General features: G+C 36.7%; 4 protein-coding genes and 1 pseudogene across 9 annotated transcripts; 3 read left to right on the top strand and 2 right to left on the bottom strand.

The window, feature by feature from the left end:
• The first annotated feature begins 75 nt into the window (after nucleotides 1-75).
• Nucleotides 76-2,371, top strand: LOC107616762 (DEAD-box ATP-dependent RNA helicase 35). The gene has a single exon (XM_016318692.3). It carries the CDS (start codon nucleotides 174-176, stop codon nucleotides 1,944-1,946), a length of 1,773 nt encoding a protein of 590 aa, XP_016174178.1. The 5' UTR covers nucleotides 76-173; the 3' UTR covers nucleotides 1,947-2,371.
• A 5,304-nt stretch (nucleotides 2,372-7,675) lies between these two features.
• Nucleotides 7,676-8,175, top strand: LOC107617090 (VQ motif-containing protein 11). The gene has a single exon (XM_016318899.3). It carries the CDS (start codon nucleotides 7,701-7,703, stop codon nucleotides 8,136-8,138), a length of 438 nt encoding a protein of 145 aa, XP_016174385.1. The 5' UTR covers nucleotides 7,676-7,700; the 3' UTR covers nucleotides 8,139-8,175.
• A 569-nt stretch (nucleotides 8,176-8,744) lies between these two features.
• On the bottom strand, nucleotides 8,745-16,813 carry LOC107618341 (protein REDUCED CHLOROPLAST COVERAGE 3). Of its 2 annotated transcripts, none has more exons than XM_016320373.3 (22): nucleotides 16,435-16,813; nucleotides 16,238-16,305; nucleotides 16,052-16,144; nucleotides 15,905-15,977; nucleotides 14,889-15,155; nucleotides 14,744-14,808; nucleotides 14,521-14,652; nucleotides 14,393-14,434; nucleotides 13,842-14,300; nucleotides 13,606-13,760; nucleotides 12,882-13,395; nucleotides 12,632-12,694; nucleotides 12,446-12,547; nucleotides 12,013-12,333; nucleotides 11,842-11,934; nucleotides 11,627-11,728; nucleotides 11,439-11,543; nucleotides 11,207-11,340; nucleotides 10,804-11,119; nucleotides 10,575-10,687; nucleotides 10,404-10,488; nucleotides 8,745-10,249 (listed from the first exon to the last, which is right to left on the bottom strand). In XM_016320373.3, the coding sequence occupies exons 1-22, from the start codon at nucleotides 16,502-16,504 to the stop codon at nucleotides 9,035-9,037; spliced, it is 4,587 nt and encodes a 1,528-aa protein (XP_016175859.1). In that variant the 5' UTR covers nucleotides 16,505-16,813; the 3' UTR covers nucleotides 8,745-9,034. The 2 variants fall into 2 exon arrangements, with proteins under 2 accessions (XP_016175859.1, XP_020968141.1); XM_021112482.2 differs by having other exon boundaries at nucleotides 12,909-13,395; nucleotides 16,435-16,799.
• Nucleotides 16,814-18,310: 1,497 nt separating this feature from the next.
• On the top strand, nucleotides 18,311-22,073 carry MMH-1 (MUTM homolog-1). Of its 2 annotated transcripts, none has more exons than XM_016319132.3 (10): nucleotides 18,311-18,664; nucleotides 18,761-18,812; nucleotides 19,144-19,201; nucleotides 19,672-19,740; nucleotides 19,826-19,951; nucleotides 20,037-20,087; nucleotides 20,611-20,688; nucleotides 20,775-20,874; nucleotides 21,297-21,331; nucleotides 21,417-22,073. In XM_016319132.3, exons 1-10 carry the CDS (start codon nucleotides 18,436-18,438, stop codon nucleotides 21,789-21,791), a joined length of 1,173 nt encoding a protein of 390 aa, XP_016174618.1. In that variant the 5' UTR covers nucleotides 18,311-18,435; the 3' UTR covers nucleotides 21,792-22,073. The 2 variants fall into 2 exon arrangements, with proteins under 2 accessions (XP_016174618.1, XP_016174617.1); XM_016319131.3 differs by lacking the exon at nucleotides 20,775-20,874 and adding an exon at nucleotides 20,928-21,030.
• Nucleotides 22,074-22,426: 353 nt separating this feature from the next.
• On the bottom strand, nucleotides 22,427-25,383 carry LOC107617370 (zinc finger BED domain-containing protein DAYSLEEPER pseudogene; annotated as a pseudogene). 3 transcript variants are annotated; one of them, XR_015896529.1, is made up of 2 exons: nucleotides 25,141-25,383; nucleotides 22,427-24,666 (listed from the first exon to the last, which is right to left on the bottom strand). The product of XR_015896529.1 is annotated as a zinc finger BED domain-containing protein DAYSLEEPER pseudogene, transcript variant X1 (transcript). The 3 variants fall into 3 exon arrangements; XR_015896531.1 differs by having other exon boundaries at nucleotides 24,869-25,382; XR_015896530.1 differs by having other exon boundaries at nucleotides 25,123-25,380.
• Between the last annotated feature and the right edge of the window lie 187 nt (nucleotides 25,384-25,570).

Genomic DNA, 25,570 nt, shown 5'->3' on the forward strand with positions numbered 1-25,570 from the left:
GCCAATTTATTTTGGGCCCAACAGCCAAGCCTTCAAAGCCCAAATATTTGGCGGCGAAAAAAAACCTATGGCGGTTTGTTACGCATTTTCCCTGTTTCAGCAGTTGGTGCCACCTTGCAGTTCCGCTACTCTCTACTCGAATTGAGTAGTAAAGTTCACATTTGGTATCGAGGATGATGGAAGAAGATGATGATTACGTGGAGTACGTGCCTGTGGCGAAGCGCAGGGCCATGCAAGCACAGAACATCCTTCAACAAAAAGGGAAGTACTTTGTTTCTTCTTCCTCCTCCTCCTTCGTTGGCGATGATGGGAGCGAAGCGAAACCGAGCCTTCTGGTTAAGGCTTCGCAGCTGAAAAAGGAACAGCCGGAGATCAGTGCTACGGAGCAGATTCTTCAACAAGAGCAGGAGATGCTCGACAATTTGCCTGACAGAAAAACCCTTTTGTCCGTTCGTGAATTGGCGAAGGGAATCACTTACTCTGAGCCTCTGCCAACTGGGTGGAAACCACCTCTGCGCCTGAGAACCATGCCCAAAAGGGAAACTGATTTGATCCGGAAACAGTGGCATATCATTGTTCACGGTGAAGATGTCCCTTGCCCTGTTAAGAATTTCAAGGACATGAGGTTCCCTGATCCCATCTTAAACAAGCTGAGAGCAAAAGGGATAGTTCAACCGACTCCAATTCAGGTTCAGGGCCTTCCTGTCATTTTATCAGGAAGGGATATGATTGGCATTGCTTTTACCGGCTCTGGCAAGACTCTTGTCTTTGTGCTTCCAATGATCATGCTGGCATTGCAGGAGGAGATTATGATGCCTGTTGTTCCCGGAGAAGGCCCTTTTGGATTGGTTGTTTGCCCATCTAGGGAACTTGCAAGGCAGACTTATGAAGTGGTTGAGCAGTTCTTGAAGCCTTTGAGGGAAGCCGGTTATCCTGAGCTGAGGCCGTTGCTTTGTATTGGTGGGATAGACATGAGATCACAGGTGGATGTTGTGAAGAAGGGTGTTCACATTGTTGTTGCCACTCCTGGAAGATTGAAGGATTTGCTGGCAAAGAAGAAGATGAATCTTGACAGTTGTAGGTACTTGACTCTGGATGAGGCTGATAGGTTGGTGGATTTGGGGTTTGAGGATGACATTAGAGAAGTCTTTGATCACTTCAAAGCTCAGAGGCAGACCCTTCTGTTCTCTGCCACCATGCCAACCAAAATCCAGAACTTCTCAAGAAGCGCTTTGGTGAAGCCAGTTATAGTGAATGTGGGAAGGGCAGGGGCTGCAAATCTTGATGTGATTCAGGAGGTAGAGTATGTCAAGCAAGAGGCCAAAATAGTGTATCTCCTCGAGTGCCTCCAGAAAACCCCACCACCTGTTTTGGTGTTCTGCGAAAACAAGGCTGATGTGGATGACATTCATGAATATCTTCTAATGAAAGGAGTAGAGGCAGTTGCCGTTCATGGAGGCAAGGATCAAGAAGAGCGAGAGTATGCCATTGCGGCCTTTAAGTCTGGAAAGAAAGATGTGTTGGTTGCAACTGATATTGCGTCCAAGGGTCTGGATTTTCCTGATATTCAGCATGTCATCAATTATGACATGCCGGCTGAAATCGAGAATTATGTGCATAGAATTGGAAGGACTGGAAGATGTGGCAAGACTGGTATAGCAACCACTTTCATAAACAAGAACCAAAGTGAGACAACACTGCTTGATCTGAAACACCTTCTGCAAGAAGCTAAGCAGAGGATTCCTCCAGTTTTGGCAGATTTGATTGATCCCACGGAAGAAAATGATGAGATTACTGGCAAAACTGGTGTCAAGGGATGTGCATATTGTGGCGGTCTTGGTCATCGCATCCGTGATTGTCCTAAATTCGAGCATCAGAAGAGCATGGCGATTGCTAATACTAGGAAGGATTATTTTGGATCTGGTGGTTACAGGGGAGAAATTTGAAGGGTGTTACAATTCTACGGCTAGTTTTTAAACTTTAGTAAGTAGGATATAGTTTATAGCTTCTGTTTGATTCTATGGATTTTGATCCGTTTATGTAATCTAGGATGATCCGAACGTACACAAACATATTCAGTTAAGTCGTTGAGGGAACTGTTAGTGTATGCCATAAGCCCATAACAGAAAACCTAGAGAATGACGTAGATATTTTTCACATTTTCACTTTGAGGCAATACCACCCGAACCCGCGGTATCCATCCCGTCCCTACCTGCTCGGGGCGGGCGGGGACGGGTTTAGGTAATATCCGTCCCTACCGGCTCCGCTATATATATAATATATATAATTTTAATATATAATATGTATAATATATGTAAAATAATTAGTAAATGATTAATAATATTGTATCATATTTAAATTTTTATTTTAATTTATGTTATGTATGTGATGATGGTTATATAAATTTTGAAATTTAATTTTATTTATTGAATTTTAATAATTATAGAGGCGAGTAGGGGCAGTGGGTACCTGCAGGGACGAGTTAGGGTTCAACATTTTACTATCTGCGGATAAAAGCAGGACGGGTTCCATGCGAATTGTTGTACAGCGGGGCGGAGTCGGGTAGAGCAAAAATCCGCCCCGTTGCCACCCTGCTCTGAACGGTGTCTATACAGCTAGTAAATTCAAGGAGAAGTAACATTTAATTCTAGCATGTTAACTGCTCCGAACCCGGTGCAGCTTTGATGGGAGACCAACAAAACCACGTGCATGTGTTTTTCAGTGCCCTTTTATTGTGCCTCGTCCAAAGAAAAGTAAACATGAAAATAGATTTTTTTATCAATTTTATCATCAAAACATGCTGATAACTTTAATTAAGGATTGAAAATAGGATGTTATTCGTTAGTTTTATTGCAAGTTGATGAACACTTGCACAAAGTCTATGCATTATTATTTGGAAGTATCCACCATTTCAAGGGCGTGCAATGAAAGACTTGCTCATGTAACTATCGAAAAACTTAACAAGTTTTGTTTTGATTCTGGAACGGCTCACAATGTCTTAAATCAACTTCTTAATCAATCAGCTTCACTTCTTCACCTTCTTATATTCTTATTGGCTATTTCCAAGCCTGCTACAAAATATCTTCTTTCCCACGTTCAATCATTAAGGAGCTTGAAATTAATCTCTTATTCACTAATCACTTGCTTTGTTCGGATTCCACATGTACTAGCAACTTAGGATGGTAATTAGACATTAGAGTAGCATACTATCATATCCGATCTGAGCATTGAACATAATAAGGTATGTGTATGCGGCCCAATATAGAAGTGGAAGCACTAATATCAAAGCGTGTACAAGTACAAGAAATGGTGCTGAGTGGTGTGCAGACTTTGACTATGCTCTTAGATTTCAAACCATAGTTTATTATGAATAAATGTTTTTATGCCAATCCCTTTTTTGAATTAGAGTGGTTTTATTTATGCATGTTTGTACGAGGTGCACTACATCTTGCATGGTTATGCTTAGAATCTTTAAGAATCAAAATTCTCCATGTAACAGTTTTTCCATTTCACTTTAAGATATTACTAGAAGATCAAAATAAATTGTGCAAGTCATAACATTCAAAGTTCAAACATGTTGAAGTGAAAACTTGTTTACTTGGTTAGGGTGGGATTTGCTTCTATTTTCGTATGGAGGAATGTTAGGGAGCCAGCAATTTTGGTATTTTGTAACCATCAATTGGCCATTAATGATATTTTTAATGGTGTGAAATTACATCCAATGGTGAGAAATCACTCACTTTTCTTTTGATGGTTAAGAGCTGGTCAGAAAACACAAAAGTTGCTGACCCTCTAGACTTTTCCTTTGGTCTGATTTTGCTTTGGTTTTCACCTTTTTCTTTTTGCTCAAGGAACTTCAATTCTATCTCTTGGGCAATGGCAAAACAAAAACAAACCTCACTGTACAAGGCCAAATTTCAAGCAAGAAAGTAAAGTTAAGGCCCAATTTATTTGACCAAAATAAGGCCCTAATTGGAAGATGGGATACACTATAGTTTTACATTGTGAATCACTGATTTGTGACCAAGAAAATAAAAATAAAATGAAATAAGAAGATTTTCATTGTCACATCATATACTAAATTCAGTGAACTGAAGAATATATAATTACCCGGACGAAAAAAAATAAAGAATATGTAATTACATACTACTTACTACGGGTTTAGGTTTATCCAATTCAGGGCTTCACCTTAGACTTAAGAGAGAGATGCCTTGTATTCGTTTATGAGGGTTTTAAATATGAGTCATACACACACAAATCAGCACAAAAGTATATATTTTTATTGTCGACTTATCCTTAAAGGATAATCTTTCATTTGTTTAAAAGTCCTCTATAAAACCCAGACACCCAACACTTGTCCATCATATCCACTCAAAGCATATGCAACACAAAACATACACAAGAAACCAGTTCATCAAATTGGTCATAATTGTTTATATTGGATCAGATTCTGGTACGGTTAAAGCCACTTTAATCTGCTGGGTTGTCTGGCAATAACAAATTATTTTATTGAATTAGAGAACTCAGTCACAACTACTTCACAGTTTCCTTTATTTAGTTACCTTCTCTTATTTAATTTGCTGGCCATCATGATGCTCCCCACGTACGCCTCTCATCATTGAATTTTTTCTCCCATAGAAGATAAATCATAGATCACACTATTATGTGCACTTTGTTTTTTAAATAATAATCAGTTAATCACTACAAATATATATGTTGCTCCCTCAATTTACTGAGTGTTGTTGCCATAGCCCATAAGGTTGTCACTTGTCAAAATAGATCCATCTATTTATGATATATTAAATCTGAACTCAAAATAATCTTTTAATACATTTTGAATTTTTTATTTTTTTAATATTATACACCATCAATATAAATAGATAATTAGCATAATTTATTTATTATTTATTTAATTATTATTTTTTAATTTTTTAAATTTTAATTAAATTACTTTTAAATTTTTTGTTTTTATTTTTTATGTGTCTCATTATTATAGTTTAGAATTTTTTTTTTATTTTTTTACTCTCATGATATTTATTTTGTTTAGATTATTCTATATTTTTATTTTTTTATTATTTATTTTTATATAAGATACTATATGCATGCCTTCAATGTTAATATTAATTTTTTTTTATTAAATATAAACATAATTCATCTTTTTTTATATTCACTCTTTCTTTATGATTACTATATAGAATTATAACTTAAATTCTTCATTTTCCTTCTCACTTTTATAGTATTTATTTTTCTTTAGATTACTCTGTACTTTTATATTCTTACTCTTTACTTTTATATATATAAGATACTATATGGTTTTAATGTTATTGTTGTTTCTCTTTAATAAGTATTGAGTAATAAAATATAATTCATCATTTTTTTTATATTCACTCATTTTTATGTTTATTATATAAATCAACATTCACTTCATACCTTTTCTTTATTTCGTCTTTTCACAAAATCTCATAGTTCTTATTTTTTTTCTCCATTCTTATTAATATTTTGTATAAGTATTTGAAGAATTTTGTTAATTGCTACATTTTTTTTTAAATTGCTAAGCATATGTATTAGATAATAAGTTCCTAAAATACTAGACGTTTATAATTTTTTTATTTTTTTGTTTAATTTTATTTATTATATATATATATATATATATTTTTTTTAATAATTTATATTTTTTAATTTTATTTAATTATAATATATTAAAAATACATTATATTATCGCTCGTGAATCATGAAAAATAAAATTAAAAAAATTAAATATTAATTTCAATTATATATGATCTCTTTTACGAATTCTTTTTAGTTTTAGTCTAAATCTAGTTGTAATAATACAAGTGACATTAACGTACACGTGGTGGGTACTTGATGATTACCAATTGCTAGTAATTAGTTTAGCTTTAGCCTAGCTACTAGAAACACAAGACAGCTTATATATTCTCATATTCTTAGTTTTCTTTCTTCGATTGCATCACTAAATTTATGGAAGCATATGCTCTTGGACCTTGGTGCCTTATCCTCTTCCGTGCATAAAATGAAGTTGATTAGTGAAATCAAAAGTCTAATTCTGATTTTTTTTTTCCATCCCTTTTTGTGGGGCAAAGTGATGCATGATGGAATCTTAAAAGGGTGCCGCGGAATTAATCACGTTGAAAATACTGTATCTCCTCCTCCATTATTATTAGAGCTTACTAGCTAGCTTCTACGTGTTCTGATCATTTTGCCTCTCAAAAACTGGCCTATAAACTACAGAAGTACAGATAGCTCAAGTTTGCAATGAAAAATTAAATTAAAGAAACACATTATATAATTGATCAAGGTAAATAGATTAACTTATATATAAGTGCATAAAGTATGTTATCTTCATTCAAATAAAATTAAATCTAGAGATGGATATGAAGAGGTGGATAGGGTGTTGGCCTATATGGGCACACAATAGAAAGCATGTCAGAAATAAAATAAAGGAGAAGCAATTGGAAAAGAAAAGAAGGGTAAAGCAAATGAAGTGCAAAGAATAGAAGCAAAACCAAAAAGGAAGGCCTGAGACTGAGACAAGTACTACTTTTTTTTTCTCCTGAATTTCAAAGTGCAATCCCTCACGCAAACTCAGAAAAGAGAAAAAAGCTGCAACAAAATTTAACAAGCCACTGCAATGGCAATGGCAATGGGCATGCACTGAAATATTTATTTTTATTATTATAAAAATATGAATACTATTTTTGTTTATAAAAAAAAAAGAAAGAATCAGAAATCACATAAGTGAAGCCATAAGCTAAGGAGCTAAGGTGGTATCTGAGACAGTGACCTAACTATGAGAGTGTTGCAGTGCAAAATAGTGGTGGTTCCTTTCTGCTAGGTTCTCCAGTGACCCCCCTCTGGCCCCTGCTGTGGTGATTATTCAAAAATTCAGAGTGCTGGACCACCAATCCATTCATCCTCAGTCTCACTTATTCTTGTTTTCATTGCTTCCAGTAAGAAGTAAATATAAGTAGTGAAACCTCTTTTTGTCATTACTTCATTATTGCTAGCTATCCTATTAGCTACCACACTCACTACTACTTAACAAATAAATAGTAAAGTATATTCTGTTGAGTAATGCTGATCCAGTCACGAGGAAGTTGTGAAGTTAGCATTATCAGCATCACTTTTCGTTTTTACAAAGCAGCAGTAGCACTGTCACATTATTATTATTATTATTATATATATGCAGCCAAAATTCAGCGTTTCAGCGTCTCAATTTGCACTCCATGTGCAGTGCCCTCTGAACACAGTTATGATTACGATCGATTAAAAAAAAGTCAAAAGTGTCACCCAGACTTGTCTGCCTGCCCTCATTATTATTAATTAAACATTAAATAACAGGAAATGGAACAGTAAATCAGAAATTATGAAATTGAACTACATTATTAAAGAAAGGTATACCATATAGTAGTAGTAATTAATTGATGAATTTTTCTTTAGAGTGTCCCTTATCCTCTCTATTGCTTTTAACACTTTGAGAGAATAAAGTGTGATCTCTCAGATTTTCATCGAGAACAATAAAAGGTGAGATCCTACACCCCATCCAATTTTTTTTTTTTCACTAGAGAAGATCCACTACCGAGTGTCCCCTCCCTTGCTCGCTCGTCACCCTTAAATATAACATAACATACACATGACACACGACGTTTCATTCCTCATCAATTAGAAAGAGAGAGAGAAGCATGCATATACATAGAGGAAGCTCGTCCTACAGTTGGGATGCAGCAAGAATAGGGAACACGACGTTCGTGCAAGCAGATCCATCAAACTTCAGGGAAGTGGTGCAGAAACTCACCGGAGCACCGAAGAAGAAAGCAGCATCAGCAAGCTTCAAGCTACAGGAGAGGCGCCACGCCTACGCCGCCAAGAAGCTAGAGCTCACCATAGGCGGCCTCTCAGAAAGGCCACCTTTCTTCACCGACGCCACGACTCCATCATCATCATCCGTATCGTCGGCGTCCCCGGTGTCTCCTCTGCAAATGGAAATGGAAGACAGAGTCATAGCTCACAAAGGCTTCTACTTACTGCCTTCTCCTTCTTCTTCTCAACATTATCGTCACACCACTCCTCAGTTACTCTCCCTCTTTCCTTTGCATAATAACCAAACCAATTCTCACTAAACTACACCACCTTTCTTGATTTATTTAATTAATAATCTCTCCTAACTCTCTACTCTCTCTACACTTAATTTATCTTGCTTGTTAAATATTTCAGTTTCATTCTTCCATATTTGCAATTTGCCCGTTAATCATACTTGCGCGCGAAGCCAACGATATTTGTCAAGATAGAGAGAAAGAAAATCATTCAAAATTTATAAGTTTTAAAGGCCAATCTAAATGGTAGTGAGGAATAAAGAAGGTGCAATGTAAAACTCTTTTGCGTGATAATGGTAGTGTGACAATGCAACTGCATAAAATATACTGTATTTACAAAAAAAAGGCTCCTTATAAAATCTAAATGCCAAGATTTTGTTTGAGAGACATATATTTGCTTCCACTATCGAAAATTATGATTATTATTATTGAATTTCAGCAACTTTCTTTCTCACAACTTCTTAACAATCCACTTAATCATTACATCATATTAAGTTTGGTTAATAATTAACACATGAATTTTTGTATTCCAGCAACTTGAATGATGAGGATACTGGATATCTTACACTAAGTTTCTCTTTCTTGGTATTAACTTATTTAGATGTATCTTACACTAATACAGAAAATCGACAATGATAACAAAATCATAAATTTTCCCATCAAACGATTAACAAAGCCCAACACAAGAGGAACAAATTCATCAGTTGTGTCCACAAAATGAAAAAAAAAAAAAACCTCATTCACAGAAAGCTAAGGCAGTAAGACACGGTTTGTAGACATACGAATGCAAAAGGAGAACGTGTATATGACACAAATTCTTATCGATCCGACAGAAAAGAAAATTTTCTAGGACATGAATTTGTTATCCAAATGATATCCAGATTTTGGCGGGGACACGTTTCATGCTGATATGATCACATAATTCAAAGGACCGAAGCACATATGGGACTCTGCTGGCTATACAATCCATCTGTGAACTTGTTCCTGCTTCTTCTCCTCCTCTTCACAACTGTAAATCCTTCACCATCTCCATTGTTTTGCTTACTCATGTCAATTTCTTTTTCTTTCTCAGTGGAATGAGGCACCACCGCATTCTTTTCATCATTACATTCAGCAAAAGAATCATTATTTTGCTGAGCTGACTTGACAAGCAAGCTAAACAGTATCTGCCTTGCTATCTCTGCCTTACTGACATTAGCAGTGGTTTCCATTTGCATTGCATTTCTGGGAACAAACTCTGGTGCATGTGGATTCATGATTCTTCTTGTATCCCCGTATCCACTCCTGTCCCTGGTTTCCCCATGCATGCCTTGACTAGCATTGGCATCATGTAAGTTTGTCACAGAACCTGAATCTGAATGATCAAGTATGGACAGTGTTCCTGATGATGGATTGAATGGTTTGGCTGCAGCTGAAATCTTGCTAGCATTTTTTTGTGTATGTCTTGCATCATCAGAAGCAACGGAAACCTCCTCAGCTTCTGATGAAGACTTTTCGTGTTGGCTTTCACCTTGGCAATAATCTTCCTTTGTTACATTCTCGATATTTACTATAATTTTCTCTAACAAGGGCTTCAAAACTGTACCTGGAGGTGCCACAGCCACTTCTTTGTAAGATATGGACTTTGAAGCCATAAAGCTCAGAGACGTTGGGCTAGCAGAACTTTTGGACACTCTAGTAGGTTTGTTTGGACTTAGTTGACCGGCAGAATCTTTTTTGAAAGCTAAGTTTTCAAGCTCTGATTGCCTAGATGGAGATAATATTTTTGAGAGGACTCTTGAACTTGATTTCTGTGGACTTTCTCTGATAGCAGTAATGCTCAGCTTTGAGAGATGAGATCTTCTGCAGCCAAACTTGCGATTTGCTGTGTTCCCAGATCGCTTTTTTGAATTAGCTTCTTGCCAGCCTTCATCTGATGATGTCTCCTCCTGGTGAATAGATTCACTTGACACTGGTGGACTATACATAGGGACATTATTGCCATTTTCGTTCAGAACTTCATAATCCACCATGCCAGATCTTTCTTCTGTTTCGTTTTCTGCCATACCAGTAGCATATTCCAAGCCATTATAGACAACACCCACATTGCTTGGTGCATCTTCACGCTGAAGGTTTTGGTCACTTATTGGTAGAAGTATCTGAAAGATTAGAGATATAATTGACAACTATCAGTTGCATAATGAGGCAACACAACAGAAAATTTTACAAAACAAAGGTAGCAGCAGTTTATAATAATAAAGCAATTAATGTCAAATATATAAGGTAACACCATGTAAAAATTTGGCAGAGAACCTTCCCACGCTGCTGTTTTCTCTGAGCATGTTCATTTCCATTGGAATCAAGCTCGGGACTTATAAAATCCAGAAGATCTGACACACTGCATTAAAAGAGTCACAGTTTTTTGGTGCCCTGAAATACTGTGTTGTATCTGAAACAAATAACATGGAGATACCAAGCCAGTACCTAAGGTGACCTTTACTTGCAATGGATGCATCTGACTTTGAACTTCCACTTTTGCCAGCTTCTTGCTGCTCTAGAGCTTTTGATTGTAAAAATTCAAGACATGCAGCTGCTTCCTGCATTAGAGTGAACATATTATATATAAGCATATATACAGCAACATTTGTCATTACATCTACCAAATACCAAGTTGTAACATTCTTTTATATATACAGACAACAAAAGTCGCCACCTGTGTACGAATATCTTCTGATCCAAGCTTCTTTTGAAGTATCTCAAGATTGGTTTGCTCATGTTGCACACTAAGAGAATATGCTTCCATATAAGAAAGAGCTACGGCTATGGCATGATAGCATGTAGCAGTCTGTATATGATCTGGTCCTAATAATCTAATGTTGCATTTAAGAGCTTCATGTATGTACCGGAGTGCCAGATCATTATTTCCTATAGCCTCTTCCACCATAGCCACGTTTATATAAGCCGCTGCAGTGTTTGGATGAAACAGTCCACAGGTAAAATGAAGAAGGAATAAGGTACGATTTATATACCTGCGAAAAAAATACAACAATCAACAGAAATTCTTCATGGCATAGGCATTCTAAACCATTTTGAAGAGGAGAGTCATTGTAACCTACTTCAAAGCGAGCTCGTATTGTTGCATACGATAGTAAAAGACAGAAAGGTCCCCATAGCTTTTTATTGTGTCAGGATGATCAAGCCCAAGCTCCCTCTCATTTATATCAACCGCTTTTTGCTGATATATTGTGGCCTAAATAAGCAAAACTCAAACAAGTTCATTAGCAACAAAATGATGGAAAGACTCTACTTTCTACACTACATGAGAAGCAAATATGACAGAATCTTCACCTGATTACCATAACCGGCTTGGTAAAGAACCACAGCTAAAAGATTATAGGCACTTGCAGTAATTCGATGATAGGTACCGCAAACAGCCATCATCTTCACCAATGCCTGCAATTAAATAAACAAGTTGTGCATAGAAAATAACAGATCATGCTTAAGGCAGATAACAAACAAGATGATTATATTGTTACCTTTATTCCATAATGTACAGCTTCCACATTCTTTCCTTTATCGACAGCAATTTTGGCTGATTCTAACAAATTGCGTCCATCTACGGAGAAGCATGTTACATGCTGTAGAATCAAGTATGATACTTTTGGTATTTAGCTCAGTGATATGATAAAACTACTAGATCAAACATAGAATCCGCTTGGAGATTGACAAAAATCTAAATTCAGTATCCCACCTTGCAAACAGGAACCATGCTGATAATATCATATTTCTTGAAGGGCATGGGAGAATCCAAGTCATAATCCCTCGTAACCAACTCCAATCCAACCTGTACGAGAAAACCATAACATATTATAAACTCATCATCTGAAAATAATAGCACAAGCACAAGCCAAATTGATGATACCTTGTAACAGAGCCCTCTGAGAACTGATAATTTCCTCAACTGCTGAAACTCATCGTTTAATGTCCATCCATATTTTTTGGATATAACTACACGGAGCCACTCAATTCTGAGATAATGATCATCACTCAGATTTTGTTGGTCAGACGGCCTCATTTGGGAGCCTCCAAATAAGAAATTCAACGTTGATGCAATGACTGAAGATAAGTCTTCCACATAATCAACCGAGGCAATTACTGCTTTAAGTAAATGCTTGAAAGCTCGTGTAACCATCTCATGGATACAAAGTGATTGAATGTGTGGGAGATCCACTGCTAGTTTTACCTGATCCATAAAATGCATGACAAGATCAAACTGTAATACCAAACCAGTTTAAGTACAATAGCAGATTTTAAGCAGTGTAAGCAGGAGGGATCTGAGGGAATAGAACTCTCACCATTTCACCCAATGATGCCATCTGTATTCCTCTTAAATGCATAAAATCAGTTAGTGTGCGGCCATCAACCGGGGAAAGCTCAAGCGAACCAAACTCCATAACCTAACATTGTAAAGAATTCAGTTCTCAGACCATGTAATCATGTTATCCATAAAAATTATTATCTGTTGGAGAATCTGATGGTACCAGCTTTGGCAAAGCGATTTCATCATAATAATCGTGTGCCATGTTAATCAGCTCGTCAACTTTCTGTTGCAACAAGAAGCCGCATTAAGTGATAGAATTAAAAAAATTGAAATGTAAACATTGGCATGTTAAAAAAAAGGGGACAAAAAATTGAAAACATGGACAATTTCAAAGGAATGAAAGCCAAAGAAGAAGCAAGAGAAAGAATATATAAGTAGTTTGTAGCAAAAGTTTAAAATGAGTTTCAAACCTTTGAATGAAGACCAGTACCAGATACCTTAAGATGCAAAAATGCTGTGTGAGAAAGAAGTTTCTTCAACTCAGTAAAATTTTCTAAATCGTCAGTGATTGCTTCAACTTTATCAGATGACCCGTTCACATGCACAAGTTGGTAATCATTTGGCCCTGTCAAATCTGTATCACCTATACTGGTTTCTTCCTTTTCCCTCCTCTCCAATAATTTAAACTTCTTTCCAAGACCTTTAATATTTTGTGCAGTTTCATTGTCACTATCTTTTTTGGAAATATTATCTTTTGATATTTCCTGTTTCTGCAGATGCTGTATCCAACTGGAACCAAGTTCCCATCGAATGGACCTTTTAGGAACAACTGCCTCCTCCTTTAACTTTTCCAAGGATTCTTGAACCTTCTTCCGAACTAGATATTTAGAAGAATCAGAATCATCCAAATTTGATAGAGATGTCACAGACCCTTCCAATTGATCAGCCTCAACTGCAGACTGGTGATGAAGCAGGAGCCTCAAACTGTAAATATCTCAGATTCATTAAGATCAAATATTCATGCAGCCTATTACCAACATAAATGGCAATAATATATATATATATATTTTAGTTCTCCTGTATAATTTCCCCTTAGGAATTAGAAAGCACCAATAATGCCTCGACTAAAGAGATCGATCATAGTTGAAGAGAAGTTTCACATTTAGTATTGTATTAGATTAGATGTGCTCATACCTGTTGATATTGAGAGCATTAACCTCACCATCTTGCTGATCATCTATTTCAATATCTTGAGCTTCAGACTTGCTCATGTTGGTATCACCCACAACCCTCACCGTTGCAGTGTATCCGCAGTGCTGTACAACAACAACAGTCAACGAAGCAGTATCCTGCCACCAAAAAAAGAAAAAAAGCATGGGTCTTACATGTGAAAATTTAAGCTCTGAACACATGAACAAGTGACAACTTACATGCACAATTACATTCTCATCTGCAGTCAATCCTTTGAGTAAATTCTTCTGTGCTTGCTCCTCCTGGTTACTATCATCATGCCTAAGGATAGTGTCTGCAGCATCACGTTTGACTACAATGGATAGGTCCCCTACATAATCCTCATGCACGATTGAACCCGGAGAACACTTCAACTTGAATGTTATTACGTGGTTTATAGCCGCAACAGCCTTAGATATTGAGGTGTCAAGAAACAGATTGTGAAGCAGAAATGCTTTTCTATCTCTGACCTCTCTCTCCTCCTCAGTTTCACAAGGAAGACAAGCCAGTGTAGCAAACTCTTTAGCCCATGGCCTAAGATCATGTTGACCATTTCGCCCCTGACCGCCACAGTATTCATCCTCCTCATCAGGATAGTTCCAAGTAGATGGAGGGAGAAGCCATGTATTAGCTCGCAACCCAAGTGGAAGATTGCCAAACTGATGAACATGAAGGACCAAAATGGTAAGAAGAAACAAACATATACACATATATAATTTTGAACGATAAAACAAGAGAGTTTCAGTGGCACCTTATTGCGTGCAAGAAAAGCTTTCATGAGAGCGCCATATGCCTGCATTAAACATTGAACGTAACTGCGGCTCAATTATTATAGCTCGTGCTGCACAAACACAAAACAGAGTGCAAGTTCATACATACGTTAGCGAAAGCTCTGGTGAGGTGTTGGAGAAGATGAAGTAAAGAGTGGGTCCGAAGGGAGCGCTTTCCAAGAGAGTAGAATCCTTTCTCTGATGCAACCACCTCTACCACCTTCCCATTGCATATCTTAATCTACAAACCCATTTCAATTAAAAAATAATCATAATTAATTACTATGGACTCAGGATCCGTTACAGTTACAAAAGATGTCGAAAGCTGCAACCTGAAGTTCAAAGTAGTCTCCTTCGCGTCTTTCATCTGCATTCTTCAGCTCACACTTCTTCAAATCTGCACCAACACAATCCCATAACAATGTGCAATTTAAGCTAAGATTGCCACACAGCAACGAAGGAGGAAAAAATACGAACGTAAAATGGGAGGAGAGAGGTGAGAGAATGAGAAGAAGTCGTAGAATGTTGAGAGCATCGGCGCTGGGTGGAGGGCACCCCTGCCGCCGCCGTTGCCGCCGTCGGGTTTGTCCGGTGAGCTGGAAATGGTGTTGTTGTGTAGTTGGGCCTTTCCATTCTTCTTGGGCTTGTGGTTGGGTTTGGGCTTGGAAAACCTTGTTGTGCAGGACACGATATGCAATAGTCGGCGCACGTGTTCAACTGCTTGAGACTCCTCTCTATAATCCTCTGAAATATTTTGAGGGACCATACTAGATTAGACAAAAAATAAATTAATCTAAATACATAATACTCATTTTATTTTTCAAAGCTGGAAACTCAGTTGCAGTCGACTTTACATAAAGTTGATACTTGATAATCATTAAATAATTTGACTGATTTAATTAAATTTTCATTTAACGGTTATCAGATATCAACTTCACAACTTCACCTAAGTTTTTACCTTTTTCAAAACATATCTGTTATATTTCATATTTCAAAAAAATTACAAGACAATTTTATAATGGCCTGTCTAAGCTGGGATCTTTCAGAGGAAATGAATTTTTTCTATTTTTTTAATATTTGAGAGAATAAAGTGTGATTCTTCATTTTTAATTCTATAAATAGGACAAAATATAAATATGAGAGAGAATAATAAATGATAAGATTAAATTACCATCCAATTTTTTTTTTTTTTACTGGAGAGTATCCCTCCCCCTTTCACATTGCTCAAAGTCATAGTACATTCATAATTAAAAGATGGTACGTAAGTATTGAATGTGAGACGAATGTGGCCACGCGGAGGCCTTTCAATTATTTTGATTTTTGAGGCTGATGATCAAGGATAAGAGAAACGCTCTAGTGCTCTACCAATATAATATATTGTTTCTTAAAAGATTTATCTTGAAAAAATAATTATTTTATTTTAAATAATATCACGCAATTGGCATTCTACATATGGTTGAAGAATGGTGAAGGAGGAGTTTACACACACTTACCTTCAACCATTCTCAGAAAGCATGGCTTCAAAGTGACAACTTGTATTCTGTCATGCAGTCTCTGCCCCTTCACCTAAAGGAACACATTATTGGGTACTGGCTTAAATGCATTGCCGAAATGCATAGAAAAATGCAAAAGAATATAACCTGGTGTGATAGAGAATAATTGGTAAAGTGGCATGTCTCCACATTCTGAGCAAGCAGCCTTCTCACGTCAAGTATCTTATCAGTAGATACACCCTTCACCAAAGTTTCAATAGACACAGAAACCCTAATCAGAAATGTATATCAAGCCAAAACCACAATGCCAGTTCTGGAAATCAAAAACCGTACCTTGAGAACAACTTGTGAGTCATATGGGGTGACCACAATTATGTCAACTAAGGAAGGCTCTATTATTGCTGGAAAAGTAGTAAAAATTAAAAAAAGTAGTCGTGAAAACTGAAAAGGATAATATAGTTCAGTTGAATGTTATTTTGAAGTGAAAAGATGATGATACTGTTTCGCAGCAAATGGAGAGCTCTTATAACCTGTGTCTTCCTTTTTCTTCTTCGAGGCCTTAGCTTTGTTAGATTTCCCTTTCCCTGATCTCGGGGCCATTGACCTTTCCTTTTTGCCGTCACGGAATAAAGTGTGATTTTGACAATGAGAAACTTCTGAAATTCATCAGCAACGCCCCCAAAATGAGAGCTGAAAACACAAGAAAGGGTGTGAGGGTGTGAGAAGAAAAGAAAAATAGTGTGCTTTGTGGGCTCCACTTTGTGCTAATAACCAGGCTGGCTTTTCTCATGAAGAATGACGAACCACGTGTGTAATTTAACGCCGAAGGGACGAGCTGTGTGACCCTAGACTCTCATTCCAGAACGTATAAAACAAAAACAATGTCACGGTATCTGAGGAGGAATTCTTGTGTGTGCAGCTGATAACACGAGTTTTAAGTGGGATTATTTGCTTCATAAATTAAATTCAAAAGTTTTAAGTAGGACTATTTCTTGGTAGGTGAACTTTTTGTGCAGCACGTGTTACACGCCATCCTCTTTTGGATGGTGATATCTATCAAACAAATAGGTATTTCGTTTCTTGGCAAAGTTTCCGATGGAATTCTCAAGGAAATGCTTAAATATTTACAAATTTGTTTTAATTTATTTTTTTTGTATTTACCTGTTAGAAACAAAACTTCATATATTCTTTAACAGCCCCGCACATAATAATAAAAATCAATACCATTCCAAGCTAAAAACAATAAGAAATCTACGACCAGTTACAAGCAACAATACGCCGTGGATCAATCCCAAAATTTTTAACACATTTTTGTGGCTAATTTTTTTTTATATTGTATAAATATATGTGTAATACATTGTTATGGAAAAATTAGGTGTTTTTTTTTATATAGTATTTTATTCAAATCGGACGGTCCGATTTGTTTGGAAAAAAAAGTAAAGTACAAATCGGAAGGTCCGATTTGTTTGATAAAAAAAAAAAACTACAAATCGCATGGTCCGTTTTGTATTTTTTATTTATTTTTTTTTGAAATAAAAATCGGACGGTCCGATTTCAACAGTAAAAATTTTTTTATTTTTAAAAACACAAATCGGACCATCCAATTTGTGATTGTTGATTTTAAAAAATGAAACTTGTTCACACCATAGCAATAAAAAACTCATCTCTTCTCCCATCATTTTGAGATGCACTCAGCTCTCCCCCACAAAAAAAATAATAAGCGCATTTTTGTTGTCTTCATTTAGAATTAGAATTTTTAATTCAAATCAAGCCTCTCTGTTGCGATATTTACTTATTTAGGGAGTACTTTTAATGTATGGTCAAATTTGTCGCATCTACAAACAAACCTTGTGTTGGTGCATATCCTTATACCCTAGAGTCCTAGACCCCTCTCAGCAAGCAACACACAATCTTTATAAAGTGACGGGTGAATGCTAATGCAACGGATACAGCTACATCACGGATGAGGAGATCATGGTGGTTACTTTCAAATCCAAGTGTTTCGGACATTTTTGTTTTTAATCAAACCAATAGCCTGTCACTATCTTTCCGCTATGAAATTTCTTTTTTTTTGTCGATAGATTGGACAACCAATTGTAGATATCCCAATAAATTGGACAACTCTCAATCCTAGGTACACAATACACACCCATACGCTCCTCGTATATTTACCAATTTTTCCCACACAATACACAACCCACACACTGTGAATCTGTGACAAATGAATATTTTTACCATTTATTTTTAGTCAGGAATATTTTTACCATTGTTTTTGGACAACATTTTTCCCAAAAGCATCTGTGCTAATGGAGCCTTTTGGACTCAAAACAAGAAATAAACCTGGGCCCGAGCCCAAGCCCAAGAGGGAAGTAAGTATTGGGCCAGGATCCAAATGGCATACAGTCAGTGACAGCAACTCACGCGAACGAAAAGAGAAGTGATTGCATGTCTCTCGGAACAGGCGAACAGCCAGTAGTGAGAAACCAAAAAGGCGCGAAAACGTCATAGCAGAGTCAGCGTGAGAGAGTGGAATGCCGGAGCTTCCAGAAGTGGAGGCGGCCAGGAGGGCCGTCGAAGACAACTGCGTCGGAAAGAAGATAGTGAAATGCATTGTTGCTGATGATCCAAAAGTCATCGACGGTGTCTCTCCGTCGGAGCTCCAAGCTTCGGTGGTCGGCAAGACCATTGTCGCAGCTCGAAGAAAGGGAAAGAACATGTGGCTTCAGCTCGATTCACCTCCTTTCCCTTCCTTCCAATTCGGTATTCATCCTCCTTTTCTATGTTGCCTCGTCATTTCGTTGAACCCTAGCGAAAAGAGTGAGCTACTTAATGCATTTTTACTCGTTTGTATCTCAGGCATGGCTGGTGCTATATACATAAAAGGCGTTGCAGTTACTAAGTACAAAAGGTGAGGCTACTTCTTACTTGGACAGTGATTATTATGAGTTTTCAAGTTGATAAAAAAGGGTTTCTTTTTCTTATTGTTATAATTTCACATGCATATCTCTTTTATTGGTCCTCATTTCAAGAGGATATATCAGAGCCTTGTGTCAATTTCTTATTTTATTTTTTCAGCATCTATTTACAAATTTTATTTGATTTTTTGAGCTTATATAATTATTGTTATTTTTTTCTCCGTGTCTATAACTGCTTCAGCTTTGAATGTTACTTCCTGGCAGTGGTTCTGTTCTGCCCATGCAAGTCTATTGTTAGTTTACTGGGTGTAAACATGCATGCAGGTCTGCTGTAAATGACGAAGAGGAGTGGCCTTCCAAATATTCTAAGTTTTTTATTGAGGTAAATGTTGTCCCCGCATTGATCAGTGGAATGCTAGAATTATATCACTAGTTCACTACTTGGACCTGTGATCCCTTGGAATTAAACACCAATTTCATTTTATGCAAATTCAGCTGGGCTAAAAGATGAAAATGCATGTTCTAAAGTGTTTTTTTCCCCCCAACATCTCGTTCGCTTTTCTCGAAATGGAATTTGTTGTTGTGGACGCGCATATCTTTATTCAGTTGGAAGATGCAAGTTGATGTGATGTTAGAGTAGGCTAGGTTATAGTTCTGGCAAGTATGACATTTTATTCAATTAATTCGTCTATTTCCGTAAACTTGGTTTCATGCTGAGAAAATTAGTATTATCATCTCAATTTAGTGCTTGCGTTTTAATTATTAAAGGAACCTTACTGCAACTAGCTTTGTGTTCAAGTAAAATAATGAACTTTCTAGTTCATACCAATACTAACTAGATTATTGGCACAGCTAGGCGATGGCTTGGAGTTGTCTTTCACTGACAAAAGGCGATTTGCTAGAGTTCGCCTGCTTAAAGATGTATGGTGACTTCCACTTGCTATCCAAGCCTAATTTCCAAACAATTTTTATCAGTAACCTCACTTTTCTCCCCTCCTTGATATAGCCGACATCAGTGCCTCCCATATCTGAACTTGGTCCTGATGCACTTTTGGAACCCATGACACTTGAGGAGTTCACTGAATCTCTGCACAAGAAGAAAACTGAAATCAAACCTTTGTTACTTGATCAGGTATTAGGTGGCTACATTTATCATCACCTTTTAAAGATTATACATATTGTATTTATAGGAGATTTTAATTTTCCAATATCTGCAGAGCTTTATTTCAGGTATTGGAAATTGGGTTGCAGATGAAGTGCTATACCAAGTATGTACAAGCTTCACTTTCTTAATAATTTTGAATCTTTGAGACTCTCCAGTTATGTTTTTATTTTATTAATTTAGACTCTAAGAGTGATATTTAGACTTTTTATATTACATCTACAGGATGATCACTGGAAATCCAATTTTATTTAGGTAGAATTATGTTTGAAAGAATGCTCATTTGCATCCCTGTGTCTTATTACTATGAATATAAATTCTTATTTTTAACTTTCCATATTGCAAAAACACGGGGAGCCCCCTATCCCCATAGTCATTGTTGCAACTTAAACGCATCGTTAAGAAATGGCTATCCAGTGATATAATTCTTGTTACTGTATTCTAATAGTCTGATTTGGCACTGTTATTGGTTTGCATTAACCTCAAATTGTTTTGGAATGTATGCATTTCACAGTATTTAGCATCTGGCTTTGCATTCTTTTGTAGTTAGTAGTTAACATATTGTCCTTCTAGTGTTGGATAGAGATCAAACTATGAAATTGCTTGATACCTTATTTCCTTTTATCCAGGCAAGAATCCATCCTCGGCAAACAGCTACTAGCCTTTCGGATGAAAGTTGTGCAGCTTTGCACAAATCCATTAAAGAGGTGCAGAATGTTGTTTTCTTCTTTGGAATTTATAGTTTATCAAATTTATATACTTAATAAAAAAATATAGAGGATAAAATATGTAGGTTATTCAATATGCGGTTGAAGTTGATGCTGAATGTAGCTGTTTTCCTCTTGAATGGTTATTTCATTTTCGTTGGGGGAAAAAGACTGGAAAAATAAGTGGTGAGGCATACTTCTCTAATATGTATTAGTTAACAAATAGTTTCATTTTACAGGTCATTGAAAAAGCACTTGAAGTTGGAGCAGATAGTAGTCAGTTTCCTTCTAGTTGGATATTTCATTCACGTGAAAAAAAGCCTGGCAAGGCTTTTGTTGATGGTTTGCTTTCTTACTTTGTGTTGAAAATAAAATTAAGCATTTTGTTGGTACATGTAACATGGATTGTATCACACTGTTTCATTCATGCTGAAATTTCCAATCATCTATTTAAAAGAATATATTTACCTATAACATTTATTTCATTTGTAATAAATATAGTCTTTTCTTCTGCTTGCATTTTATATGAAATGTTCCATACTTCCCATTTCCCAAAAAAATAAAATGTAAACCATGCTAAACATTTATGAATTTTCATGCGATGGCAGGGAAACAAATTGACTTTATTACTGCTGGTGGCAGGGTATGCCAATCTGAACACTTTCCTTTATTGTCTTTTGTCATTGTGTTTTCTATTTTTCTGATCTGAAGATGCTCTTGGTCCCTAGACCACTGCGTATGTGCCAGAGTTGCAAAAGCCGAGTGGATCACAAGATGTGAAAGAAATTGGAAAATCTAGAAGGCAAACCTCAAAGAAAAAAAATATTGATGATGACGATGAAGATAATGAGAAACCAACAAATGGGGAAGAGGATGATTTGGGAAGTCTTAAATCAAAGAAGGGGAAAAAAGCAGGAGGTGGAGGTAGGAAGCCTTCCAAAAAGAAGTCTGAGGAAAGTGACTATGATAATGATGGCGATGCTAGTTCTGATGAGAATGATGATAATGATAATGTTGAGAAGAAGAAACCAGGAGGGAAGCAATCAAAGAAAAGAGTTCAAAGCAGTCAAAATAGTAGGAATGCTAGAAGGAAAGTTAAGTAGCCACTATTACGTAGCTTGCTAGCTGCTGTGCTATGCCCTCGTGAACAACAGAAGGATGGATTATTTTGTACCTGCAACTTAGATTAGCTATCTTATGTGTTCTCTGTTATCTATTGCCCGGTTGGGCTTCCTCAAATCAATCATGACTTATTTTAATTATTTCAACCAGAAAATTGGGATCAAGGGATCAGCCGACAGGTTTTGTACTTATTGTTAGTAGTTATGTCTTCCAAAAATCATGATTATAGTTGTTTCTGAAAATAGAATCGTTAGTTATGAAAATACAGGTCAATTTTCATTCTTCATTAGAGATTTAACTAATATAAATTCGATAACCATTTGTGTAAGGGTGATTGAGATAGGATTAGCTCATGCCTCATCACATCTCAATCAAGTTTTTACCATATTGTTGCGAAAGCATCAAGGTAATAAGTCATCATGACCCTAAAACAAATAAAAGCCTGATCTGTTCTGAAAATACATTGCCATAGTATTGGTACCCAAACGCTTTGTTTTGTTGCTGCCGAGAATCACAAATGAAATAAAAAATCGCAATTTCTTCTAAAGCATTAAATCGACATTTCAGAATACGGTAGGAATAAATTGCAGAAAAAATAAAAATAAGTGAAGCAAAAGGGAGGAACAGGTCTATGTGTTTTTTCATTGAAACTTAGAATCCAACTGATATATGGTGTCCAAGATATTGAAACCAAAATGAAGTTAGAATGTAATTCAAGCTATACTATAGACAACTGCAAACCCTAACAGCTAATCACAGTAGTATCAATACTTCAATACCTAAAAAGCTACTTGAGAATCTATCTAAACGAGGTATTTGTTCTAAGATTTCTTCTTCACAAGAGCATTTGAAACATGCATAGGAAATTATTCGTACTGGAACCAATCCTTGGTACATGTAATGGCTTCAAGAGTTAGAGAGCCCAACGAACACCTATAGCTATCCATTTCTCTAATTTGCATGTCAAAAGCAGAATCTGCAGAAAGAGTGGATACAGGTATAGACAAAATATCAGATGCCATTCTAGACAAAGTGGGGTACTTCCATTCCTTTCCTCTCCACCAGTTTAGAATATCAAATTCTTGTACTTGAGGCTCCAGAGGTTCTTCCAAATACTCACTCAATTCTGAATTAAATTGATGGTTACCAGTGAAGTCAGATATAAAAAGTTCAATATCAAAAAGCCCATCTTCAGCAAAGAGGGATCCATTAAGTGACTCTTCATGGCAGGGCTCAGGCTCAGGCTCAGGCTCAGGCTCAGGCTCAGGCTCTATAGTAGCCTCGTTCCCTTTATCACCATTTGTTGCTGAAGAAGGAAGCATTTGTATGATATATTCAACAAACAGTTCATGTAGACCATCCTCAACAATTCTTAGCCATGGTTCAGAATTCTGACCAAATATCCTCGCAAAAGTGGATTCTACAAGTTTCATTTTATACCTTGGGTCCATGGCTACAGCAGCTGCCAAGATGAGACAGCTTTCTCTCCAATACCGATCAAATTTCTCTTGCAAAGGCATAACCAGTGTACTGTAGAAAGGATCCTGGCTGAATGCTGCATGTGTCAACTCTAGCAAAAGGTTTGATGCTTCACAGAAAAACAAGTTTGCAGTTGGGTATGGTCGAATAGTTAAGATGTTAGCTGCATCGTACAAATACTTTAAACACATGCAGAGCTTTTCCACATGCTTCCAGTCGTCCATAGTAAGATTCATTTTATAATCAGGACCGAAGTCATCAAAGCAACCAAAGACTTCCTTTAATTCACAGGCAGCAGCAAGCATTCGATAAACTGTATCCCATTTATTTTGATCATCAACTAAGAGCTCCATCATAGTAGGGACTTGAAGCTGTCGCTTTAACGCAAAAAACTTCTCTTCATGAAATTCTGAAGATTTCACATACTTCACACTCTCGCGAATTCTACCAACAGTTTCTTTCATTGCCGACAGTGCATCTAATGCAAGGCAACTAAGCACACGGGCATAACAGTTCTGGCTTAATAACTGACCATCAAAGATCACAGGGTTCTTAACAGAGAGGAGACATCTGAGATTTCCCATCAAAGTCCCATTTGAGAATAACTTATCAAGTGTGATGGTGAATAGCCGACCCTCCAAATGCCAATCATTTATGCAAGAGAGTATAGTTTGATTCAAGGAATTGTCAGAATCAGGAAAAGGCACCATCATAACACTGAGAATGGGATGATGTAAGTTCCAATCACCACCAATGAAGTGTCCTCGAAGAAAAACATAGGCCAATGTCTGGTTTGAAGTCCAATAATCCACAGTAAGGTTGACTCGTCCAGGAATCCCATTGATGACATTTAAGAGGTTTTGCTTTTCTCTGAGGTACATTGCGATGCAATCCCCTTGAACATCTTTTAAGCTTAGTGGATTGTACTGAGGTTGAAGTAACCGCACAAAATCAATGAAACCCTGGTGTTCCACAATATGAAGTGGATAATCATGCAAAATGATCATCTTAGCTATGTTGTCATTGCATTGCTCCTGGTCAAATGGTACGTGGGCATCGTGAGGCATTGCTTTTGTGAAATGTTTCCTTGGCGGCTGAACATTATCTTCTCCAGAAGGGGTTTGGTGATTTTTCAGACAGATTCCTAATGAAATGTGCCTCTTGAGATGGCTTGTGCCAGATTGTTTCGAACCTGTCATGTAAGCAAATTCCTTATTGCATTGTTTACAGTAAGCCTTGGCACATCCAGGGCTAACAGTTTTCACAGTGAAGTACTCCCAGACAATAGATTTCTTTCGGTTTCGCATATCGGTTTATGTTTCTGAATCAGTGACAGGGGCTACAAGATTATTAACGTCCACCATAGCAGGAATAATCCTAGAAAAAAACAAACAAAAGAATTAAAAAATTAGAAAGGAGTACGAAGGGATTATCAGAAAATATAATTGCACATGAGTTACAACAAAGCAAGCGAAGAATGATCATTATCAAAAAAGATTAAAAGAACAATAGTTACAGCATACAATTAACAACTAACACGTCAAGTAGAAAATCAATCACTTAGATACCAAACCCTTACGTTCTTAAGACCCAATACATTTTGTCAAAAAGAAGGTCGTAACTTCTTCTTCCTCCCTTTTCGCGAATGGAGTGGTTGCGGTTTACAATGGGGGCTCAAAAGAAAGAAAGAAAGAAAAGAAGCGGGAAAGCATATAAACGCGCCACAAAGAAACCACAATAGGTGATCAATCAACGATGAGTCGAAGCAGTGCATTTGAAATTTGAACACCAAACAGACAAAGAGAAAGAAGAACTATATGTGATGATGATTACAGTTTAAAGTGATTGAACCTTCACGAAAATGCCGAGAGAACTGTGTAAACAGGGGCGGTTGTGGCGGCGGCGGTAGCGGGAGAGAAAAAGAGAGAGACGGCTGAGTTGTGTTGGCAGCAAAAAGGGATGTGCGTCGTTTCAGTTTCGGGAAAAGAAAACGAAGGCGGTTCTCAGTAGTCACCACTCACTCCGGAGTCCGTGCGGCTGAAGCAAAACCCAATTCCAATTTAAGGGTTCTCACTTCTCACTTCTCACTTCCCTAATACTTAATACACATCTTATTCTTTACTAATAAAATTTCAACATTAATTATTAATGATATAATGAACAACATTAATGTGATCATCATCATATATTTAAATATAGATATAGATATATATTATCATAAAATTATAAATTGATTGGCACTTGTGCCTGGTGTAAATTTTAAAAATAAATATTTTAATAA

This window comes from Arachis ipaensis, chromosome B8, assembly GCF_059453495.1.
Source record: "Arachis ipaensis isolate K30076 ecotype BB chromosome B8, ASM5945349v1, whole genome shotgun sequence".
Classification (NCBI taxonomy): Eukaryota; Viridiplantae; Streptophyta; class Magnoliopsida; order Fabales; family Fabaceae; genus Arachis; species Arachis ipaensis.